This window comes from Engraulis encrasicolus, chromosome 1 (genome assembly GCF_034702125.1).
Source record: "Engraulis encrasicolus isolate BLACKSEA-1 chromosome 1, IST_EnEncr_1.0, whole genome shotgun sequence".
Classification (NCBI taxonomy): domain Eukaryota; kingdom Metazoa; phylum Chordata; class Actinopteri; order Clupeiformes; family Engraulidae; genus Engraulis; species Engraulis encrasicolus.
Window position 1 is genome coordinate 24637168 of NC_085857.1, and position 26734 is coordinate 24663901.

Consider the following 26734-nt stretch of genomic DNA (forward strand, 5'->3'; position numbering starts at 1 on the left):
TTGAAGGCTTCGGGACAGACTGTATTGAGTGAAAACTGCCGGAGCACCGAAGAAGCGATGATTTGATCCCTTGCGACGTTTTGCATTACTGGGTTTACCTCCCATTTCTAAAAATGCATGCACAATATTCATCTAGGTGAAAAAGCGGAAGGTCTAAATTACACACTTAGTGCTGTGTTTGTGCTAAACATCTAGCTGGTGGCTAGTTGTAGCATTCTGGTTAAACAGCGCCCACTGTAAATAGACATAGACCCTCGTAAATCTCATTCATTTAAAATGTGCATTGTTGTCATGCATTGAGCGTGTTATCAGTCACAGAACGCTGCTTCATTGTAGTAAAGTTCCGAAGCGAAGCTAGGCCACAAGCAGCCGGAGCTCTTTTTTACCCCTTTTTTCTTTTTTTCCCAACTTCCACCATTCAACAGCAAATTGCCATCATGCCTGCAGTAAGTAGCCTTTTAGGTCGTCCATCCTAAAGTAGCCGGCGGGGTTAAAGGGAAACGTGTGAGGCAGAATTCAATTTAAGGGTAAAGTCTCTGTTTGTAACCGAAATGTGAGTGTCTCACTCCGGGTGAGTTTTATGATGTATCGCCTGTCGTCTTTGTTCCCCTACAATGTTCTTCAATAATTATTACAATGTTGCAGATGCGCCTGCAAGGTGTTAGCGAAGAACATTTTTGCAGGATGTCGTGGTTGCTTTGAAACCACGGCATTTCTTTTTACGCTGGCTTGACCCTTCTTGTTATGTTGTTTGTCCACTGTCCATCCAGGCCGATGTTGACTATGCCCTGCAAACGCTGATGTCCAAAATCAAGGAGCGGGAGCTGGAGTCGCAGCGGGCTCTGAACGAGTACGATGTGACCAATAGGCACCTGAAAAGTCAGCTCCGGGACCTTCAGGAGAAGTTCAACGAGAAGGATCGACAGCTGTCGGAGGCTCATGAGGTAGCCTATAGGCTTACAGTGTGCAATTTGAAAGTTGTGAAATGTGTGCTACATTCAGTGTTTACCGCAGAACATCTCTTATCTACAGGTGAGTTGAGGGTTAGCTGGTAGGCTATAAGTTATTGTGCAGTTTTCCTTGGAAATGTGACAGCTGTCTGAGACCAATGATGTAGGCCTAGCCTACAGTGTCAGGGGTGCACTTTAAAATATTATTGCTTCACCTGGTACTAACTGCCTGCCTACTGACACGTATAAGACATGAGCAAAATCAATCATTTTTGTCACGCTTGCTCCATACGTTTGTTGTTGTTATTACATTTTTCCACGTACCCCCTACAGTGCTTGAGTACCCCTAGTAGTACAAGTGCCCCTGGTTGGGAATCACTGGTTTAGGTAGTTGATATCGTCGGCTTGCTACCAAAACCGCCTAAGTCCGAATTTGGTCGAAATGAGATTTTTGCATAAACTTACTCCCCTACCACAACTGCATCACCCTGCCTTTCTGCCAGGGTCATTGATCAATCACAACAGTAACCAGAGTCAAAAATCTGTATGTATAAAGTCATACACTGCCTATGAGAAAATGAATGACCAGGGACGTAGCTATAGGGAGGACAAGGAGGGCATTTGCCTGTAGGCCTAGGGCCCTCCTGCAGGTGGCAGGGGTAGGGGCCCTATTATGATCTTGGCAGGTGGTATGGGGCCCCTATCTATTCATCCTGGGGCCCTGTGCACAATTATTCTGCCAATGTGAATGACTTGGGTAACTTGACTTAGCCATTTTTGATGCAAGAAACAGTTTATTTACATCTGTTAAGAGTCTCTCTCTCTCTCTCTCTCTCTCTCTCTCTCTCTCTCTCTCTCTCTCTCTCTCTCTTCAAAGACAATGGCCATGTTTCAAAACTTCATCCTTAGACATCTGTCTGAGATAATCTTGTTCAAACACAATGGTTGTAGCCTTACATTAATTTATGATTGTAGCCTTAATTAGAATTGAGCAATTATTAATCATGTGCTTTATTTGATATTATCACAGGTGTACAAAAGACTGCCATAGGCTCCATCCTCTTATGACAATCTGTTATTTCATACATTTATCTAATATTTTATAATGTAGATCTTGAAAAGCATTGGGTTGATATCACTAGTGCAATACATTATTGCATACACAGTAGGATAATTAGCTCTGATGTATAAAGGATCCAGTAGTGGTTCTATACCATATTCTGAATGCCACGGTCATGGTGTTGAAGTGGGCGGGGCACAGTTCTATGACCAGGTTACCTCGGTCATGGGTAAGGTTGGGAGGGTGGGGCAGTTCTATGAGCATGGAAAATAGCAGAAGTGAATCAAAGATGATACACAAGGAGGAGACAGTTCGTGAGGAGGTACAAGGACCAAAAGAAGTGCCCCACCCCTTCATCCTCCTCCATGACTGATGGGACCTCAACATGGAGATTGGAGGCCACTGCATGGCTTTCTCTGTGTGGTACTGCAATCTGATGAGAATGTAAATAATGATTTCATTGAAAGCTAATATGACTGAAAGTGTTCAAAAGTAAAAGTAATCTGTGAAAATCTGTTGGTAGACATGATATTTACCAGCATACTAGATTGTTACAAGGTCTACAAAAATATTTCAATTATTCACCATTTCCAGGATTAAAGTTTTTTTTCCATTATTTTGAGTAATTACTACTTTTTGGGAATGCACGCACCAAGCAATACACAGGTGTTAAGTGCAGGTGCAGACGCCGACCTATGTTGGTCTTTTGTCATTCAGGATTAAAATTTGGAATAGAAATATAAAAGAATAGTATACCTATCAAAATAATGTGCAGTACATTGTTCTTGTTGTGCTGCATCAAATAATTTATTTTAAAGTGTTTTGTTTTCCTTAGGAGCCATTTCATGTTTGACTTGCAGCTTCACTCAAAATAAATAAAGAAAATAAATTAACATCTTAGACAGGTACTGTTTGTAGTGGACCAATGACACAGACATGATGACAGGATGATGCAGATGTGGTAGGGGAGTAAAGTTCTGCAAAAATCTCCTTTGACCAAAATTATTAGGGGGGACTAACAATTGCTCTTTGCCCAGGGTCTCAGATTTCCTAGAACCGCCACTGATGTTTGGCGCCCCCTTTGGCGATTAGTTTTTGCCTGTTTTCCAAAAACCCCAAAATCGGACTTAGGCGGTTTTGGTAGCAAGCCGACGATATACAGTACGTGTCCATATTTTTGTGCCACCCATGTAGACTATCCGTACCCTGCGGGGCGTGACTCAGATCGTCTCAGGGCTGCAGGAGGAGATTCGGGCCCTGCGCAACCAGCTGCTGCCCGGCTCGGCACCAGACTACATTACCCAGAATTCCACATCGGAGCACCTGAGCACCACCCTGCTGAATGTCATCTCGGACTGCGGGAGGACTACCGAGGTCGCCGTACAAGCCATCAAAGAGGTGAAGAACCTGGGGCAAGAAGTTCATATAACCCATTTTAGCCTAGGGCACCTTCAAAAAATGGCTGCTGAATGCCTAAGCCCTTTTTGGGAAAAGGTGCTCTCTGCCTATCAAAACCTAAATATATCAGCCTTTGAAGCACATAAAACATGCAATATGTTGAATTTTAAAGCTAGAACCCTCATCTTGCATTATAATATGTTCATTCAGCTCTAACACACCCATATTTCTTTATAAACAAGCTCAAATCTCAAGAGCCTGAATGCAGCGTATATGTGCTCCAGGCACCAAAGTTCAAATAACGACTTGACTTCTTGTGTTTGAAAATGTAAGGTGAAGTTTTTTGACCATGGAATATCCTTGGCTGCCAAATAACTGAACAGTTTTGTCATTTGTATTTATTTGATTGTTGTTTTTGAAAATGTAATGTGATTTTTAAAAAAAAAATTTCCCAACAGGTGAAGAAGCGTAAAGTGGACATGGATGGAAGTGGAGGTGGCGGCGGAGGAGAAGAGTGGGGAGAGGAAGGAGAGAGCGAGGGACGAGCCGCCACGGAGACGGGGGCCATGGACAACGATAACGAGCACGAGGGAGAGGGAGAGTGGGAGGACAGCTTCGATTACAACATGGCAGGTCAGTCCACCACGTGAACTGCCATCCTCGACCCGTGCTTGTGGCCTCGCGTTTTGCTGACGCCCCTCCGCCGTGGAGAAAACAATGATTTTTTCCGCTGTCAGCATAGCCGCAACAACTTTTTGGGGGACTGTTCTCAATTCACCGTCACGATTGCAGATGAGAAAATGACATTAGTTTTGTGTTTTTGCGAGATATTGAAATACACTTCTGTTGTCAGTGGTGTCATCACGAGGCCATAAGCAGGCAAGGGAGCGAAGAAGGACTTGAGTTGGGATTAGGGATGCCGAAAATTGAAAAAAACTCTTAACCGGCTACTGAGACTCATTAACCGGTGGTTAACCGGTAATCTTAAATTATACAACGTTCGCGTGCGTGCCTGTTATGCACAGCACTGATTTTTTTAACATTTTATTTTTCACATAAGCCTTTTTTTCCCTGCGCAGACGAGACTTGCCATGTCCAGCCACTGTTGCCAGATGGAAAATGCTGAATTATCGCACTAAAACCTCAAAATGATTGTTTTTTGGGGCTTTTTGGGAGGAAATTATTATCATTATTATTATTATTATTATTATTACAACCGGTTAACCGGTGGCAGAACATTTTAACCGGTTAATGTTGATCCGGTCGACTATCGGTTAAACGGTTACCGGTTAACATCCCTAGTTGGGATATTGTAAAGAACCCCCACACAGGCACCAGGGGTCCAACTCTCATCTAGTGAATTACAATTAGAGGACATTTCATTTTATACAGCATATAATGTTGTCTAGTCAATCACATTGCTCTAGGGCAGTGTTTCCCAACCAGGGGTACGTGTACCACTAGGGGTACGCGAGCACACTTCAGGGGGTACTTGGAAAAATGTAATTTTAACAAATGCATGGAGCCTGGCAATAGCCTAATGTAATGTAACACAGTCACATTAGGATCGAGAAAGCAATATAGAACATGATTGTTGGGGTACACATGGCACAACGAAAAGGCTTAGGGGGTACGCGAGACAAAAAAGGTTGGGAAACACTGGTCTAGTCAATCATATTGCTCTAGGGACTGTAACCAATACCCCGAAAGTAATAGTTGTATCCAAAGTTAGTCGTCAACTAAGTGTAGTGCAATGTAATGTAATATAATGTATCGTTGACTTGCTCCTTTAGGACACAGCAGTGGAGATCCGGGCCATAATGGCTTCTCGTCAATCACATTGCTCTAGGCCTAGCGCCTGTAACCAATACCCTGAAAATAATAGTTGTATCCAAAGTAAGTCGCTTTGGATAAAAGCGTCAACTAAGTGTAGTGCAATGCAATGTAATGTAATGTAATGTAAATGTATTGTTGACTTGCCCCTCTAGGACACAGCAGTGGAGATCCGGGCCACAATGGCTTTTCATCAGGAGATGCCTACAGCCGTCAGCCGATAGCCTTGGAGCGTGAGTGGTCTTTAAGTTGTTCCGCTCAGTGTTTTATTTAATCATTAGCAGTTAGATGTCGGACAGGCACACACTCAGACTTGGGCACACACACAGACTTGGGCACACACACAGACTCGGGCACACGCACGCACACACACACACACACACACACACACACACACACACACACACACACACACACACACACACACACACACACACACACACACACACACACAGACTCGGGCACACACACACACACACGCGCGCACATACACATACACACGCGCATATACACATACTCACACAGACTCGGGCACACACACACACAGACACACACACACACGAACTCGGACACACACACACACACACACACACACACACACACACACACACACACACACACACACACACACACACACACACACACACACACAGACACACACAGACTCGGGCACACACACACACACACGCGCGCGCACATACACATACACACGCGCATATACACATACACACACAGACTCGGGCACACAGACACACACACACACGAACTCGGACACACACACACACACACGAACTCGGGCACACACACGAACTCGCACACGAACACACACACACACGCACACACACACACGCCGCACACACACACACACACACACACACACACACACAAACTTGGGCACACACACACAAACCTGGGCACACACACACACACACACACACACAAACTTGGGCACAAACACACACACACACACACAAACTTGGGCACACACACACACAAACTTGGGCACACACACACACACACACACACACACACACACACACACTCACACAGACTCTTGCACACACACACACACACACAGACTCACACAGACTCTTGCACACACACACACACACACACACACACACACACACACACACACACACACACACACACACAGACTCGGGAACACACACACAGACTCGGGCACAGACATGCACAGGGATTTTAAGGGGAATGCTAAGGATGGTTCTATGATGCACGTATGTGTTGTGTTTTTATATTGCAGTGACCAACAGCTCTGCGTCCTGCAGTTCAGACATAATCAGTACACCCAACTCACGCAAGAGGCCCATGCTCACCACCCAGATGGACGGCTACGCTGCCAGCATGGTGAGATGCTTATGCTTGTCATAAAGTCGTGACCTGAGGAAGGCCGACAGGCCGGAACGAAGTCACATTGAAAACTAGTTGCCAGCACCTCTTTTTCTGGTGTGCGTTTTGCACCTCCACTCATCAATGTAATAAAGGCAATAACAACAACCTTCTTCTTCTTCTTCTTCTTCTTCTTCTTCTTCTTCTTCTTCTTCTTCTTCTTCTTCTTCTTCTTCTTCTTCTTCTTCTTCTTCTTCTTCTTCTTCTTCTTCTTCTTCTTCTTCTTCTTCTTCTTCTTCTTCGTCCTCCTTCTTCTTCTTCGTCCTCCTTCTTCTTCGTCCTCCTCCTTCTTCTTCGTCCTCCTTCTTCTTCTTCGTCCTCCTTCTTCTTCTTCGTCCTCCTTCTTCTTCTTCGTCCTCCTTCTTCTTCTTCGTCCTCCTTCTTCTTCTTCGTCCTCCTTCTTCTTCTTCTTCTTACTTATTTCTTCGTCCTCCTTCTCCTTCTTCTTCTTCTTCTTCTTCTTCTTCTTCTTCTTACTTATTTCTTCGTCCTCCTTCTCCTCCTTCTTCTTCTTACTTATTTCTTCGTCCTCCTTCTCCTCCTATTCCTCTTCCTCCGCTTTTTCTCATAATAAAGTAACAATGTGTGTGTTTTTAGATGGTCCAGGCCGCGTTGAGAGGCAAGCTGGGTGGAGACCGCATCATTCAGGAGTACAGCAGGATGAAATGCCTGTGTGACCGGAGCCGCAGGAAGATGGTCAACATCCTGGTGGCGGACATGATGGAGACGCAGGGGTATGCAAGACAATAACACCTCACTTTTATTTTGTTTTATCTGCGCTGCAACGGAATTCTCTTTTCTGATTGGCTGATGGGGTGACCATTAATTCCGTGGAACCGGTCAGGCTAAGTTAGACGCGTATACAACAATCTTTGTTTGGAATGCAAACGGTATCTAAGGGATAACGCTGTAGAAACCATGCACATCATCTACTACGGAAAGTTAAATAATCACAATGTTGGCATACCAAACTGAGATTCTAGACGCGTACTAAGTTTCACGCTCGCGTAGCGACACCTCTATCTTGCTCACAAGATTCTAGTGCAGTTGACATGGATCCTATCTTTATAGACTAGTAACTTAACAACTTTACATCGAGTTCGGAGCCGCCACCTCTATAATAACTTTGTGGAACCTGTCACTTCATCGGCCGTTATCCCTTACATATAATACTTTGGGAGAATTGAACAGTGATGGGCAACCTATAGCCTAAAGCACCTGGTTTACCTGCTCAATTCATCCAGGTGATAGCCCTGGCGTCCACATGGCTATTTTAAGTTAATCAAGGCATCTCTGTCTGTCTGTCTGTCTGGTTATACATCTGTGTGTGGTCTTACAGGAGACATCCACCTGCCAGTGTTCGGGAGTCGTATGCCCTTGGAATTGTTACGTTGTTCCCGTTGCTAAAGGATCTGAATTCCAAGAACGGTTATGTAAGTGTATATAGCATATATATGTAGCTTTACATATAGTATCCAAAACAAAACGGTTGACAATATAACAGTTCAACTATAACATTAATACTATTATATTAATATTGATTGATTGATTCGCTTGTTTGCTTGCTATTGTTTGTTTGTTAACAGCATTATTGTGATTCTACCAGTGGCTCCTATTTATTGCTTGCTTGTTTGTTTATTAACTGGAGCCTTTCTCTGCCAGCAGCTCTGGTTATCCCCTCTAACCTGTTCCAAAATTCAACAGCTGTTAACAACTGAGCAGATCCACTGTTGCAATTCTACTTAGCATTCATTTGTTTGTATGTTTGCTGGAGCATAGCTACGATGCAGCCAGTGGTTCTGGCTACCTGCCCATTATTTCAAACCATTGCCAATAAGTTAGTTGTGCTAACTGACTAACTAGTGTGCTAGTGCATCGTATTCCAGAATATTACAGTTGCTAACAAACCAAGCTAGCATTCCAAGAACATGGCTAGCTGATGAACCTGGCTAAAATGACCTACAGGAAGCCATAAGTCTGCTAATAGACAGTAAAAAAAGGGCTCCAGCTCTTCTATTAGAACATTTACGTCTACCTCAAGGTTAATCTCACCTGGTTTATCATTGAACCAGGTTCTTGAAATACTCTCCAGGGACACCGTTAATGGTCTTATTTGGTTTGTTTGTTTGTTTGTTTGTTTACAGGAGCATTACTACGACTCGGCCAGCGGCTCCGGCTACCTGGCCTGGCGGCTGAAGACGGTGCAGCGTAACTCATGTGACAGCGTCCGCCGCACTGGCCTCTCCGCCGCCCGCAAGGCCCTCCTGACCAACCCAGATGGCACCACGCGGCCCGCCGCCCCGGCCTATCTGGTAGTGTGTACAAAGACCTAATCAAGTCAAGTCAATCAAAAGATCTAATCAGGCCCTACTGTGGCCTAACGGTAGGGCACTCGTCTGCTATGCGGCCGACCCGGATTCGATTCCTGTCCCGGGTCCTTTGCCGGCCCTTCCCCGTCTCTCTCTCCCCCCACTCGCTTCCCGTCACCATCTTCACTATACTGTCATGAATAAAGTCAAAAAGAAAAAAGAAATATCTTATTAAAAAAATAAACAATCTAATAAATATGGTACACCTGGGGGGTATTACCATATAGATATGAACACTAGATACAGCCTTGACCACTCCCTTGTATTGGAACGAATGGCTGAAGTCAGATCGCCACCATGTTTACCCTGCATATTGCTACCATCAATCGGTGACAATCGGGTAATTCGCTCATTACCCTGTCGGTGGCGCCAATCTATGAGAAATATTAGACGTTTGGGCCACACCAAAAGGCTGATCAAAGTATCTAGCAGGGTGGCCGCGGGTCCTTAAAAAGTCTTAAAAAGTCTTAAATTTCATTTTCGGCAAATAAGGCCTTGAAAAGTCTTATTTTGTCTTAAATTTTCAACCCAAATGTCTTAAATTTGTGGAGCTTAATTTAGGGAGGAATAATTATGTCAGCCATGTGATGAACTTAGCGACGGAAATCGGGAGTTGTAGCCATTTAGTGTAATTTAGAACGCATTATTGAATTTTATTTAGAGTAAAGTTTCATTGTGTATAGTTTTGTGTTTTCAAACGGCTACATTAATGTAAATAACCAATTGTTTTTTGTGCTTCATTTGAACCTGTGTATGATCTTGCGAGTTGGTCCTAATTTCATTTGGAAAATGGTATTGAAAAGTCTTAAAATGTCTTAATTTTGACTTGCTAAAACCTGTAAACGCCGCGAGTTGGTCTTAATTTTATTTGGAAAATGGTATTGAAAAGTCTTAAAATGTCTTAATTTTGACTTGGTCAAACCTGTAGACACCCTGTCTAGTGTTTTCGTTAACCTGGCTAAGTTAACCTACAGGAAAAGCAGCATCCAGACAGTAGCCTAGTAAACCAGCGCCACCCGCTGGACGGCAATTTTTTTGGCTGCGAGTGGTCTGGCAAACCAATTACAACGCAGAGATTTGTTTTGAATGAAAGCGGGCAGGGTTTTGAGGGAGTGACGACGAAGCTTGCAGCGTTGGGAAAGCACATCAACGAGAAAGAGAGCGCTGATTGGTCAGAGCGCCTGCCTATAGGCACAGGCACGGTTTGAAAACAACGGGTTGTTCTCATCAACAATCTTCGGATGTACTATTCATCAGGGCCAGACTAAATTACACGTCCAATCTCACATTTAGGCTGGTTTATCAGGCTATCCAGGCAACCCACTCTCCTCCTCCTCCCATCTCACCGCTCCAACCTCATGATGTGAATGGGCTCGGCAAACTGCGTCATAATTTCTTATCATGATATTTGCTGATGTTTAACTACAAACTGTCACTTCTGTAACTCAAATCACCTGTTGTCGCCAGAATCACTTTTGTCGCTCTTTTAGTGCCAGCTCCTCTATACAAAGTCAATTACGAACTTCATTCGTTGACATTCTTGTTGCCTGAAGTGTGTTTGTGCAGTTTTGACAGTCATTGTGTGCTCTTGGCCGGGGACAACTAACTAACCCCTTTGTCCTGTGTGTGTGTGCTTGTGTTTGTGTGTGCATACTTAAGTATGTAAGTCTTTTAAAATCTGTCATTAGCCTATTCCAAAATATTTGGATCTTGTACCTTTTAATGCTTGTCTCTTGGTTGCAAATACAAGTAATTGTGTGTCTGTCTGTCTCTCTCTCTCTCTCTCGCTCTCTCTCTCTCTCTCTCTCTCTCTCTCTCTCGCTCTCTGTCTCGCTCTCTTTCTGTCTTGCTCCCTCTCAGGATGGACCCAGGATCCTGCGGGCGGCCCACTCTCCTCCTCCCCCCATCTCGCCGCCCCAGTGCCAGGAGGCGGTCAACCTGATGATGCGTCTCGGCTCGGCCACGATGTCGGCGTCTGACGCGGCCTCTGTGAAGGAGAACATGCGGATCACCTTCCAGCACAGGCAGGACATCATGCACGACCCGGCCATGGCCACTCCCACATCCGTGACCTCCGTACTTGACATCTTCCCTCGTTTCCTGGACACTCCTGGCTTGGTAAGCAGATGACTTATGGTTAATTCCAGACAGTAGGGGCTTGATGATTTAGTGCCATTTCGCTTGCGGAAGTTGCATGCCAAAGGAAGACTATGTTTGAGGTTGGTGGTCACACATTCACTGACCGGTTAGGGTTAGGAGTGGGTTTTAGTTTAGGCACAGTTCGACATGTTTATAGGTGAGTGGAAACACGTTTTTCATTGACAGGTTAGGATTAGAAATTAGTTTTGATAGCCTATTTGCACAGGTCGACAGATTTACTAACATGGCCGTAGTAGCTGTAGTAGCATACCATAACAAAGAATAGTGTCATCTCAATTCAGATAGAACATTGTGAGAGCAGACAGGAAGTGAAGAGGTGAGAGAGTTGGGTAGTAAAGGGGTCCCATTAGCGCAGTGAGCCACATCACAGGTTGACATCACAGGTTGTCAATGGGAAATTGCACTACAACCTAGTAAGTTGCCAACTTTGTTCGGAACAACTATGTCGAGAAATGCACCCCTGTTCGGTAAGGTGATGTCATCGTGCTTTCTGTCCCAGTGTAGGCGGTGGCATAATGAACATTGTTGTTATTGTTCCAGATCGGTCAGGACTTTGCCATGCAGGATCCCGTTTTTCAACAGCGTCGTTACTGACCTGTTAGCAACTTAGTAGGTTGTCAATGGGAAATTGGACTTCAACCTAGTAAGTTGCTATCTTGGTTGGCAACGACTCTGTCGAGAAACACACGCCTGTTAGGTAAGGTGGTGTCATTGCACTTCCTGTCCCAGTGTAGGTGGTGCCATAATGAACATTGTGATTATTGTTCCAGATTGGGCAGGACTTTGTCATGCTGTTCAGTAAATAGGTGTTGTCCCATCCTCTTCCAGTGTAGACGTTGGCATGATAAACATGTCGTTGTTATTATTGTTTTTGATCATCCAGGACTTTGCCATGCAGGTCATTCCACGCCAAATCTCCGAATCATCCCGCACGACCATCTCAGATTTGGCAGAAAAAAATCTAGGACGTTCACAAACGTCCCAATAGGAAAAGTGCAAAATTATAGCTCTCAACTCCTCATAGTTTTATCATTAAAAATGTTTTTGTCAGGTACCCCCCTGACTCATTTGGAAAAGACTTCTCAGAGAGCCCACTTTCAGAGTAGGTCCTTATTAATTTCAAGGGGTAACATTTGGAACATGCACTTGTGAAATGTGGATTTTCACACATCCTCTTGTCATTTACCACCGTTTTCTGGGGGCTTAAAGTTGCTTGACAAATTTTCACCTTTGAATTTGAGGGCATCTTTGAAGGACTGTGGTATGTGCAGTTTTAAAGACAGAGGTTTGATATGGACAATGTATGTTCCCAGCCATTCTGTGCATGTTGTGTTGAAAGACTGATCTTCTGCAATGAACAGTTTAGAAGATATGAAGTATTTAAAATGGAAAAACTGAAACTTGGTGCCATCTTTGCCACGTTATTTAAAAAAAATGTCACGACTCACCACCATATTATCAACAGTTTTGGAAAGATTAGATGTCTGTTCTTAACATATCCAAAAACTGGGATGGTATTCTGCCTCATTTGGTCACAATGATTTTTTAAAAACCCACTGTTGTGTGACTTCCACTGCTCCTATGAAAACCTGACATTGGGGGGCAACTTTGCCATGCTATACCAAAACAATGACAGTAATCACCACAATGAACTGAACAGTTTTGGAAAGATAGGATGTCTGTTTGTAACATATCCAAAAACTGGGATGGTGTTCTGCATCAATGTCTTGTAATGACTCTTGAAAAACCATTTGATGTTGCATCAGCAGCTCCTGTGAAAATGCCTAAGTCACATGAATTACCAGGGGCGGAGCTATAGGGGGACAAGCAGGGCATTTGTCCAGGGCCCTCCTGAATTTGTGGTAGGGGCCATAATCATGACATTTGCAGACTTGTGGGTGCCAATCTATTTGGGCTGACACTGTGAATGACAGGCAGTTTGACTTGGGCATTTTTGATACAAGAAATGTGACTTGAGTATTTTTGAAGCACACAATAAGAAACAGTTGAGTGATTTATATACCATTATTATTATCTTTTTCTTTTAGCTTTTAGGCAACTAAATTTTTTGGTAACTAAATGTTTGTGAATTAAAGGTTATGGCCATGTCTTTAAACCTCAATACTGTAGGAGTTAACATTTTGCTATTATACCGTAAAGTAAGTCTTGAATTGCAGTAGTGTTAAACTAATTGAATCACTCTGACTGGTAAAGTAGCATTGTTAACACATTGTCTTGTTAAAGGATGTTTGCCAAAATTTATTTCTGTATACATTTTTTTAAATAAATTTCTTTTTTTAGCCGCAAAAATATTTTGATATTGTACTTTGATACTATCCAAAATTTCCCATCACTTCTGCAGCTTTGCTCTGTTAATAGAGGTGCATATCAACTGATGTCACACACAGACCTTTGCCATGAACAAATACAATGCGCTAGGTTCCTCGGTCATGGTTAGGACTGGGGCGGGGCCAAGTTCTATGAACAGGTCACCTTTGTCATGGTTTTTTTTGGGGGGTGGGACACTTTTATTATCATGGAGAAGAGAAAAAAAACAGTGATGATACAAAAGGAGGAGACTGTTCGTAAGGAGGTAAGCTGACTAAACAGCTGTCCTGCCCCTCCAATCACCATGACTGAGCTACCCTGAGCATGGTGCTAGACCTCTGCAATACTGACTGAATGCTCATCAAGGATCATCTCTGTCACAGAACTGAGCAATGTAAATATTAATGTTTGATGTGCTAAATTAACCCTCATGTGATTGCAGAAATGGATATACATGTATACATGAAGTGAAGCACAAATCAAATGTAGAAAGAATAATCACATGAGAAAAGGTCATATCTCATGAACAATCCAGAATAATCCACAGCAGTCCTCAGAACTGCATCAAAGTTGGTAAACAAGTTATTAAAGATTGTTATGAATTGTAATAAAAAGCATTGTGATGTGGTGATAGTCAGGATGTACTTGTTTCAAGATCTACGGGGATGTTTCCGTGATTCAACATTTCATCACTTTATTCCGGTATTTGGTTTTCAGTGCCTAAAGATGAAGTTTACACACGTCTATAACCTTTGATTTACTGGAATGTAGTTACAGAAAAAGCTGAAAAAAACCTCTGTCAACAGACACTTTTACTTTTTTGCCGTATTATATTGAGTGTGTCGAAAATGCTCAAGTCAAATATCTTGTATCAAAAATGTCTGACTCAAATTGCTCAAGTCATTCACAGTGGCGGAACAGAGGGCAGTCATGGGTGAGCGGTTAGGGCGTCAGACTTGCATCCCAGAGGTTGCCGGTTCGACTCCCGACCCGCCAGGTTGGTGGGGGGAGTAATCAACCAGTGCTCTCCCCCATCCTCCTCCATGACTGAGGTACCCTGAGCATGGTACCGTCCCACCGCACTGCTCCCCATGGGGCGCCACTGAGGGCTGCCCCCTTGCACGGGTGAGGCATAAATGCAATTTCGTTGTGTGCAGTGTGCAGTGTTCACTTGTGTGCTGTGGAGTGCTGTGTCACAATGACAATGGGAGTTGGAGTTTCCCAATGGGCTTTCACGCTTTCAATTGCACATAGGGCCTCATGGCAAATACTGGTAGATAGGGCCCCCATGTAGCCTGCAAAGATCAGAGCAGGGGCCCCACCTCAATAGAGCAGCAAGCTGCAGATGTCACACAGCCGTTTTTACAAGTCCATTCTTAAAAAATGAGACAGAGCACCACCCCAGTTTTTGGATATGTTAAAAACTGACATTGACTTTTTCTAAAACTGTAAATGTCATAGTGGTGAGTTCTGTCATTTCTTTTGTATAACATGGCGAAGATGCCACTAATATCAATTTTTCAATGGAGCTAGGAAAGTCACCCAAAAGTGGGTTTTTGAAAAATCATTGTGACCAAATGAGGCAGAATACCATCACAGTTTTTGGATATGTTAAGAACAGACATCTAATCTTTCCAAAACTGTTGATAATATGGTGGTGAGTCGTGACATTTTTTTTTAATGACATGGCAAAGATGGCACCAAGTTTCAGTTTTTCCATTTTAAAGACTTCATATCTTCTAAACTGTTCATCGCAGAAGATCAGTCTTTCAACACAACATGCACAGAATGGTTGGGAACATACATTGTCCATATCAAACCTCTGTCTTTAAAACTGCGCTTACCACAGTCCTTCAAAGATGCCCACAAATTCAAAGGTGAGAATTTTCCAAGCAACTTTAAGCCCCCAGAAAACGGTGGTAAATGACAAGAGGATGTGTGAAAATCAACATTTCACAAGTACATGTTCCAAATGTTACCCTTTGAAATTTGTAAGGACCTACTTAAAGCAGTTTTTTGGATACGGCAATCTGAAAGTGGGCTCTCTGAGAAGTCTGTTCCAAACGAGTCAGGGTGGTACCTGACATAAACATTTTTAATGACAAAACTATGAGGAGTTGAGAGCTATAATTTTGCACTTTTCCTATTGGGACGTTTGTGAACCTCCTTGATTTTTTTCTGCCAAATCTGAGATGGTCGTGCGGGATGATTCGGAGATTTGGCGTGGAATGACCCATGCTGTTCGGTACAACACAGTGGCGCCTTGGGTTGGGCCACAAGAAAAGACTGAAGACGTTAACAAGTGTTTATATATCTATGGCTATTATTGTTCCAGATCGGGCTGTTCAGTAAGGACGTCTCGTCCCATTTTAGGCGGTGGAATAATTAGCATGTCATTGTTATTATTGTTCCAGATTGGGCAGGACTTCGCCATGCTGTTCGGTAAGGAGGTGTCGTCGCGATTCCTGTCCCAGTGGCAGACCTTCTACAAGCCACGCATCATCGCCGACTGTAAACGCCTGCCGCATGGGACCCACATGGACCGCCTCCTCGCCCTCATCAACCAGCCTTCCGATTGGTCCGAATGGTCCGACGGTAAGAAAGTAGGCCCACCTGTGGCTCAATCGGCTGGCCACTCGACAGCTACCCTGGCGACCCGGGTTCGATTCCAGCTGGAGGTGTTGCCGAACCCTCCCCGTCTCTCTCTCCCCACTAATTTTCTGTCTCTCTACAACTGTCCAGTCCAGGCATAAAAAGCCCCCCAAAAAAGTACAAGTACAGTAGTAGAGTATTCTTTATTGCCTCTTTGATCTGATGAGAATTATGAGTAGGGCTGGGTATCGCAGCCATGTTCCTGTATCGATTCGATTTCGATTCTTAGGGCTTTGAATCAATTAATCACGATTCAATTCAATTCGATTCATTCCGAATCGATTCAATCCGTTCCCTTCTTGGTGCCAGGATTTCCCCCAAAAGATGGTGTTGCCTATTTTTAAATAAAAATGTCAAAGGGCTGTGGCTTGACAGTGTTAACAGATTGCTAATTTGTACTAAGTAGGCCTTGGCCTAATTGACTAATACCTATTGGGTATTTTCCATAGACCTAAATTAAACAAAAAGAACAAAAAGAAAAAGAACCAAAAAATCGATTTTGTGCCCTGTGAATCGATTATGTGAATTTCGATTCGATTCAATCGATTATCGATTAACTCGATTATTTTACCCAGCCCTAATTATGAGCAACTGTTAAGAGTCCGTATCTGCAGACTGCTGTAGACTGTAATGTCCAGTACCGACTGGGGAAACTGCCAGACGGGATCCGCGGCGCGCAATATCGCGCTGGGGTGTGGTCACGCATACTCCCATTAGATTCTCCCCGGGGCTAACTGCGCTGCTCAGCCGACTTTCGAGCCTCGCGGCGCGGCCTGTCTCGCAGCTGACACCGGGTAGACCGAGCGAGATAACAAACGGCGAACGGTCGTTTGCACACATTACTCACCCAATATCACAACACAGTGTGTACATACAAAAAATGAGAACTATCCAATGGCACGCCATTTTAAAGACCAGCACAACAGTGACCCAGCTATTTTAAGAGCTATAGGTATTGATCATATACCACAAACAATGAGAGGGGGCGATAGATTAAAACAATTAAATCAGCGAGAGAGCTACTGGATTTTTAAATTAAAAGCTACTCAATATCCAGGCTTAAATGATGAGATGGAATACTGCCACTTTTTGTAAACACTACTGTTTAAGTAAATGTATTTCATGCATGTTTTTTTCTGCTTTGCTGTCCAATACTCTATTATATGTGTAGAGACTGTAGAATGAGGCCCCCTGCAGCCCACAATTGATATTGCTGTCTTTCTGTGTTTTTTATGTCACCTTTGTTGAAGAGTGGTTAGCCATTGGCTAATTGGTCCCACCCTGCACACCTGAGAACACTCATGATGTCTTTTAATTATGTCTGTTTGTCACAGAAGAAACTGCACACTTCCTGACGAAGGCTTCATGCCGAAACGCGTCAAAGTATTTTAATCATGCTATGCCCAACAAAATAAAGGCATTTTAATTACAAAGAAGATGAGTGCCTTGGTATTTCTCAAACTTTTTTGAAATCAACCAAGCCTGTCACCAAAGAGCACCATCTTAAAAAACTAGACAGTTCCAGGAAGCACTCCAACTGGACTTCATTCTGAAACATTTTGAAACACAAAGGCAGTGTTTTTGAAGGAGTTGCTCCGCAGACACCAACCTGCGTTTTGTGGAACATTTGACACATTTTTTGGGACCAAACATGTCGACCACTTTTTCCTACACCCCAGAAGAAGGTCGGCAGATCATCAGTACTTCCTCCCTCCTAGAAGAACTGGACTCTACACCCTCTCCTGATCCAGACATTGAGAAGAACTTCTTAGACCTCAAGGACCTGATGATCAAGGACATCAAACTAGATCTACATGGAATCACACTGTCAGACTACTGGAGAAAGAACCAAATTCCAAGAGGCCTGAGACTAAGAAAATTTCCAGCTAACGGAAGAACAGACAACACTATTTTTAGGAACAAGTGGGAAGCTATCTTGAACAAGTGTTCATTTGACTTGATGTTGTTACTTATTGAAGAGTCCAAAAAAGACAGAGAAGCACTCAAGAGTGAAATCGAAGATTTACAAAAGACTGTTGCACAACATGAAGATCAAGAACACCTCAAAAACCTGGAGAAGAAAATGAAAGAAGATTTAGAGCAATTCACACAAAAGCTCAAACAAGAAAAAATTAGAAATTTCAAAAGGGATGACATGGATTACAAGACGGGAAATGTCTACACATGGAAAAAACAAACCTACAAACATAGAGACTCCTCTCAGACTCGTAGAAGACCAAGGACAGTCTCCTTTAACATCACCAGCAGCGAGGATGAAGCACACTCGAGCAACTCAACAACTGAAGAAGGGGGCTCTTTTTTAGACCAGAAGAAGAAACAACAACAAAAGACCACCACCACCAAACCAGGACGAAAACCCCAACAAGCAAAAAGAAACCAACTAGAAGAGGAAGAAAAAAGAAACACAGCCAGACGACCCACGAGGAGTTACAAAGGGACACAGTAATCAACATCTCAGGAAAACCTCTTTCAGAAAACTGCATAGATGTGCTATCAAAGGGCTTGACTTTTGCTCCAACTTACTCATCCAGAGAATTCGACACCAAGATTGACCTCTACAGGTTCTACAGAAACTTGCACCTTAAAGCCTGGTACAGTATGAACAGTCAAACTTCAAAGACTCATATTGACTCTGTTAGCACAACTACGCAAGGAACCCCCTTTAAACCCAGGTCTACTTTTTGTCCTGTCACTGCAAATGCTACTCTGAGTACCTTTACCAAGAAAGTGGACTTTGAAGTAGATAAAATGTACCAACAAAGAAAAAATAGACCCAAGTACTATAATTTAACAAAACAGGAACGTGGTGCTCTTGAACAGATGATGAAAAATGATGATTTGATAATTAAACGAGCCGATAAAGGAGGAGCTGTGGTTGTTTGGGGGAAAGATAAATACATAAAAGAGGTAAACAGACAACTGAATGATCCTGTGTACTATGAGGTTTTGAAACACAACCCTACAGAGGTCTTAAAAATGGAGTTAAAAACCATACTGACTGAAGCTAAAGAAAATGACTGGATCTCTGATGGTGAATGTAAATTTCTTTTCAAAGAGCATCCTAAACTGGCATCTTTTTACCTTCTACCAAAGATACATAAAAATTTGGAAAATCCCCCAGGGAGACCAGTCATATCTGGGATTGACAGTCTTACAGAACCTGTTTCAAAATACATAGATTACTTCATTAAGCCCATTTTACCTCAACTCCCAGCATATATACAAGACACTACAGCTGTTCTTAAGAAGATACAGGAACTAGGTAATATTGGACAAGATACTTTATTAGTAACTATGGATGTGGAGTCACTATACACCTCTATTGTGCATGAAGAGGGGCTAGCAGCACTCAAGTTTTTTCTACAAGACCACCTACAAACAGAATCTCCCCCTGCACATTTCCTCTTAAAATTAACTAAATGGACATTACATAATAACATCTTTATTTTTCAAGATCGCCTTTTTAAGCAAGCTAAAGGATGTGCAATGGGAGCTTGCTACAGTCCTTCCTATGCGGGTTTATATATGGGTAAATGGGAAAATGATTTTGTGTTTAACTCTACTAAAAATTCCTATTTAAATAAGATAATCTACTATGGGAGGTATATTGATGATGTACTCCTACTGTGGGATGGTTCAGAAGCTGAACTAGTGTCTTTCCATACTTACCTCAATGGCATAAACAAAAACATCAAACTGTCTCTGGAATATGACAAACAACGCATTAGCTTTCTAGATCTAGAAATATACAAGGATAATGAAGGTCTCTTACATTCCACCATCTATAGAAAGCCTACTTCACGTAATACCATCTTGCATGCAAAAAGCTTCCACCCTAGACATTTAAAGGATAATATACCCTACGGTCAATTCCAGAGACTAAAAAGAATTTGTGATGAAACTGACTCATTTGAGGTTAAGGCTAATGAAATGGAAAACAGATTCATTCAAAGAGGTTACAAAAAGAAAACTATTCAGTGTGCTAAACACAGAGCAAAGAACTTAGACAGGCAATCCCTGTTAACAAGTGGGAACTCTAGACAAAGTTCTGGGAGAATTTTCTTCTCCACAAGGTTCAGCACTGAAGCAAATCACATTAAAAACATAATAAGAAAGAACTGGAATTTATTACAGTGTGACACTTCTTTGAATAATGTTTTTCAGGAGCCCCCTGTTTTCAGCTTTAAGCGGGCTCCTACTTTAAATGACAAACTTGTCCACAGCTATCTACCACCATCCTCTGGGAACACTTGGCTGTCTAAGAAACCGCAAGGTAGCTTCAAATGTGGTCATTGTAATCATTGCCCTACTATAGTCAAATGTAAAACATTTGAAGATGCACATGGACACAGAACACATGATATACGGCATTTTATTAATTGCAAAACAACATTTGTCATTTATAAACTGGAATGTCCCCTCTGCAATGTTTTTTACATTGGCAGGACCAAACGTAGGTTACAAGATAGAGTCTCAGAACACAAGTACGCAATTAGAACAAAAAATGAGAACTATCCAATGGCACGCCATTTTAAAGACCAGCACAACAGTGACCCAGCTATTTTAAGAGCTATAGGTATTGATCATATACCACAAACAATGAGAGGGGGCGATAGATTAAAACAATTAAATCAGCGAGAGAGCTACTGGATTTTTAAATTAAAAGCTACTCAATATCCAGGCTTAAACGATGAGATGGAATACTGCCACTTTTTGTAAACACTACTGTTTAAGTAAATGTATTTCATGCATGTTTTTTCTGCTTTGCTGTCCAATACTCTATTATATGTGTAGAGACTGTAGAATGAGGCCCCCTGCTGCCCACAATTGATATTGCTGTCTTTCTGTGTTTTTTATGTCACCTTTGTTGAAGAGTGGTTAGCCATTGGCTAATTGGTCCCACCCTGCACACCTGAGAACACTCATGATGTCTTTTAATTATGTCTGTTTGTCACAGAAGAAACTGCACACTTCCTGACGAAGGCTTCATGCCGAAACGCGTCGAAGTATTTTAATCATGCTATGCCCAACAAAATAAAGGCATTTTAATTACAAAGAAGATGAGTGCCTTGGTATTTCTCAAACTTTTTTGAAATCAACCAAGCCTGTCACCAAAGAGCACCATCTTAAAAACAAGCTGTTCCAGGAAGCACTGCAACTGGACTTCATTCTGAAACAGTGTGTACATGGCTTAAATGCGATTGTGTTTTGGTCCTAGATAACATTTAAGCCCCGTTATATCCCTATAGAAGTATAGAAGTAGTCTAATATAAGCTTGTAGCTGCCTGGTTCTGGTAAAATGCTAACATTAGCTTACCCGGTTAGCTCAAAACATCGAGTGATCAAATGGCAATGTGGGGTAACCTACTTGTGTTACATACGTTCGTGGTGCATTTTTACATCAATCCGTGGTAGTCTTGACATTTATAAGCATTTAGGGTCTTTATATTAAGCAAAAACGTGATGTTGGAAATCACAGAAATCGCCGCCATGTTTTTCAAATTTTTTTGTAACTCCCGCCCTTGCTACCCATACGCCCATCTGATTGGTTATTGGACCATCAAATTTGCATGATATAGAGAACTCGTCTATATCAAATCGCGTCCCGCTGCGATATCGCTTCACCTCCGCGCTGTCAAGCGCGATATCGCCCCCATTCAAAGTCAATGAGAGCGGAGCGGAATTACTCTGTGTGGGTACGGGCCGTAATGCACACAAGTGTACCGAAATGTCATTTGTAGATTGTAGATGCTGCAGTTGTAAACTGCTTCATAGACTTCATAGCATGTCTTACAATTAAATTACTATTATTATTATTATTATAATTTTCCCTCTTTTAGTTGCCAGACTGGGACAGTGATCTGGCTGCCATCTTCCTGTCAGTGCACCAGCTGTGATGGATGGACGGATGGATGGACGGATGGATGGACGGATGGATGGATGGATGGATGGATGGATGGATGGATGGATGGATGGATGGATGTAGGGATGAATGAAATGGCAAAAATGTCATATCACGATTTATTAACACAAACTCTCCATTCCGATTTTTTTGTCACAATCTTCCAATGAAAAAATAAAAACAACAAAAAAACAAAAACATTATATATACTTTTTCGTGTGTGTATATATGCACACGTATATACATCTATTATAAATACTATGGATTAATAGAATTTCAACGTAACCTTTATTTTCATTGCCAGACTGGGACAGTGACCTGGCCAGATTAGGAATTACTCTTTAGATTACTGCACCTGCAGGGATGGATGGATGGAATTTAAACTTTCTTTCTTCTTTTAATATCCAGACTGGGACAGTGACCTGGCCACCATCTTCCTGCTACTGCACCTGTTGCCTCCCACCTCACAGGGCCGGAAGCACAAGAAGATCAGCGCAGCCGAGGCCACCGACCATCTCGTCAAGTTCCTGCAGGTAATATGGCTGACGTATTCATATTATGCATTGTTAATGGACCTAGACGTACTAATAATGTGTTAGTCTGTGTAAATGGCTGATGATGGATAATATGAACAAGATCAGTGCAGAGCAGGCCATCGACCACTTTGTGAAGTTCCTGCAGGTCTGCTAATGGCATATATTACATAGCCACTAATATTGTGTTGGTTAAGGCGCAGACATCTACAATAAATGAGTGTTAAATAAGGCTGTAACGTTACACTCAACTCACGATTCAGTTTGTATCACGATTCATAACCTACGGTTCGATACACCCCATGATTTCACATTTGCTAACATTATAAACTTAAGGAATAAAAAGTATGATAGTTTATTGGTAGAATAGGTTACAAGAGGCTACTAGTACTTTTAAAGAGTTTCTATATAATAATGATTATGCTTGGAAGCACTTTCGCTTCATATCATGTGGTTGTTTTCTGGGCTGATGGGTATCAAAACATTGAAAGGGTGTGATCACGATACTGCCTCCTTGCATCACGATACAGTATCGTGACTCTGCGTATCACAATTTCTCTGTTCGATACACTATCGTTGCAGCCCTAGTATTCAAATCTGTCGTTCTCCCTCTCTCTCCCGTTTTCCTTTACCAGGCGGAGCAAAGCATAGAGAACTTCTTGGAGGTATCTCCGGCCACAGCCCCGTACCTGCTCTGTGTGGGCGAGCGCAGGAGCAGCATCCAGAGGTTCTTCATCGTCGTGCAGGGCAAAGCCATTCCATGCGAACCTTCAACCAACACCAACACAAATCCCAACTCCAACGCCAATGCCGCCACTGCTACCGCTAACCCCGCTAACGCTAATGGCAACATGGCTGCTGTCAGGGCGTTCGACGAGCTTTTCAAGTCGCACTTCGTCTTCTCCCAGTCTTACGACGAGCCGCTCTGCAACTTCTTCACCTTCATGCAGACCACGGTGTACGGCATCGATGTGGGACAGGCCCGGGAGAGCCCGAGAGTGCGGGAGATCCGCGCCCGCCTCTTGCACAACAATCAATGAAGTGGAGTGGAGCGGAAGGGAGGATGAGGGCGGAGGGTTGTGATTTGACAGCTGCAGCAGCCAATCAGGGACTGAGGGTGGTGAATGATGGCTGTAATAACCAATGAGTGGGGGGTGAGGGTTATGAATGACAGCTGCAACAACCAAATGGATGGAGGCCAGAAGTTCATAAACAACAGTAGCAACAGCCAACCAGGGGCTGGCATTAAGAGCAACATCCAATCAGCAGATAAGATAATTAAATGTCCAGCCAATGATTGAGGGTGTTAAATGACTGCTGCAACAGGACTGAGGGTTGTGAAGGACAGCTCCAAAAGCCAATCAAGGCTGTGCTGATGGTTGTGTGCAACGACAGCCAATCACAGGCTGACATGTCTGACATCATGAACAACAGCAACCAATACACAACTGAGGTTGTAAAGAACAGACAATTTGTGGTGACTTAAGTTCTTGACTGACAGCTGCAACAGTAAGCAGTAAGCAACTGTAAGCAACAACCAGCGAGCAGCCGAGGCCATTGACCAACAGCCCATGACTGTGACTGAGACTTGTGAACAATAAGCCAGTCAGGGCTGTTGGCCATACGAAACAACCTATGAGCAGCTGGTGGTCATGATCCAACAGCCAATGAAGAGCTGAGAAAAGGGTGGGTGGGATTTCACACGTTTTATTTGTAACCCGTTTTTGATGTGTGACGGTTGTATTAGTTTCAGACTGAAGCATTTAATGTGTGGCTGTTATGTTGCTATATTACGTATATATACACACAATACAAGTGGCAAGTTTTGAGTTCAGTGTGATGGTTTAAAAAGAAAAAAAAGACGAGACTGCACTATATTTGCCTTGCTCACACGAGCGTAGTTTGTGGAGGAGTTGCGATACGGAATTATGTGTAAATTGTAAACCGGATGATCAATTATTTGGAAGCTGATACGAAGGCAATGCAATAGTTCTCAAAATGCTTACCAGGAGAACATGGAGGACGATGTTTGCATGACTGGCGTCATAGATCTAGAACACTAGATGTCTCGTTGACCAGCCCCTTTCTATTGGAACAAATGGTGTAATATGATTTCCACCATACTTCAATGTTCGGCAGTTCACTCTGCTTGAATTAACATTAATCAGTGGCAATGTGCATAGCATCCTGTAGGTGGCAGTGAAATATCAGCTTTCCTGACGGTGTACAAACCATGGGGAGTGCATTCCAATATGCGACCTTACGTCCTCCACTTGGACTTGTGGCCTCATGTGATGCCCCGCCTCCATGGAGAAAACTCCCTGCTGTCAGCCTAGCCAAAACAATTTTTGGGGTACTATTCTTCATTTACCGTACCATCCTGTTTGAAAATGAGAAAATTACTTAACAATTGAGCTTTTGCAAGATATTGAAATCTAATGCTGTTATCAGTGATGTCATCAAGACGTATTACTTCCTGATACGAGGCCACAAGCACAAGTGGAGGACGCATATTGGAACGCACCCAAGGGACCCCGTTCTAAGATGGTGGCGGTCAGGTCTGGGCCTGCCACAAGGCTTAACGCGACATCAAGTGTTATTCTATATCTATGGAATGGCCTAGATTTAAGTTCGTTCTCAAACTGGTGTATTCTCAGATTGTCACACTACACTTGGCTGATGCTGTTCTCGAAAATGAATCCTATTTGAAGAAAACAATCACTACAGGTGCTACACAACCTTCACAGTCAGTAGCTTACAGTCGCCTGATGCCGTTTTCAAAAGTGACTCCCAACAGTATTTGAAGAAGTCCGGTCGGACTGAAGGGGTGCATTTCTCGAAAGCATAGTTGTTAGCAGTTAGCAACTTGGGTAGTTGCCAATGAGAAATTGCATGGCAAACAACAAATTAGCTCATGAAGTTAGCTAACTATGCTTTTGAGAAATGCACCTCAGGTCTGTGAATGATTCTTTTTCATGAGCTTAGTGTGGTAATCAACTGGACTTATTTTATCTCTTTGCAGAAACTTCTCTGTTCTAATTCTGAGAATTAGACGGTTTATCGCCGCAACGGAACGAGGAGTGTGGATCTAGATCTACACATCCTCTTTCCATAGAAATGAACTAAATCAGAATTAGAACTGCAGAAGTCTCTCAATAGTAGAGACAAAGCGTCTAGGACAGGAAGAGACAAAGTGTCTAGGACAGGGATGGTCAACATGGCTTCATTAGTTAAAATCCAGTGCCACATATTCCGCTGGTTGAATGATCACAAGGTTAAACTGGATAGGCAATTTGGAAAATGTGGATTGTAAACTATTGAATCCAGGTTGCCCATCACTGGTCGAGAAACAAAGTCCACTTGCTGACAACTCTGTTGAATAAAATGACCTGACTGAAAAAGACCCATACAGGGCACTCTGCTGATGCTGTCATCAAAAACTACTCCTATTTGGGGTGCAAGTCAAACTAGTGTAGTTACTCCCATCCTTTCTGGTTGCTTGTGGCCTTTTTATTTTTTAAGTTTATAGTTTTAAGTTTTTTATTTCAAGTTTTATCCAATATCTCAAATGTGCAATTAAAGACCATCATCTCCTTTGCAATCAGGATGCTGAATGGGGGAACCCCCTCCCCCCCTTTAAAAAAAAAGTTTCTCTGCTTAGGTCAGGGTTGGGCAACCTGTGTCTCGAGGGCCATTTACGGGGTGAGGGTGGGGTCTGTTGTAAAGGTGGCCGCCTTCAATAGGCCTAACGTGAAGGAGGAAATCCTGGTTTGTGTTCATAGTACGGCCCTTGGAAGACTTTATAACATTGGAAGTGGCCCCTTGAATGAAAAAGATTACCCAGCCCTTAGGTCGACAGTGGGAAAAGCTTTGTTAATTTCTCCATGGAGGTGGGATGACTCCAAGGCAAGAGGCCACAAGTGATGAGGAAAGGACAGGAGGAAGGAGTTTGACTTCCACCCTTGAAGTAAACACAGCAGCAACCGTAGCAACGGGGAGACTAACAGGAAACAAGCCACCTTGTGTATACGACTCGTGTATCGTGTGGAGATGTTTTGTGACTATGGTCCGTTGTGGATTGAATTGTGAACTATTTTAAAATAAATACCTTTCCTCCA

General features: G+C 42.9%; 1 protein-coding gene across 2 annotated transcripts; it reads left to right on the forward strand.

Moving 5' to 3' along the window:
- Positions 1-26734, forward strand: LOC134449289 (uncharacterized). 2 transcript variants are annotated; one of them, XM_063199154.1, is made up of 13 exons: positions 1-446; positions 771-944; positions 3205-3408; positions 3867-4041; positions 5397-5474; positions 6506-6609; positions 7249-7385; positions 7991-8084; positions 8796-8966; positions 10881-11138; positions 15923-16103; positions 22492-22616; positions 23252-26734. In XM_063199154.1, exons 1-13 carry the CDS (start codon positions 438-440, stop codon positions 23654-23656), a joined length of 2115 nt encoding a protein of 704 aa, XP_063055224.1. In that variant the 5' UTR covers positions 1-437; the 3' UTR covers positions 23657-26734. The 2 variants fall into 2 exon arrangements, with proteins under 2 accessions (XP_063055224.1, XP_063055232.1); XM_063199162.1 differs by having other exon boundaries at positions 8796-8963.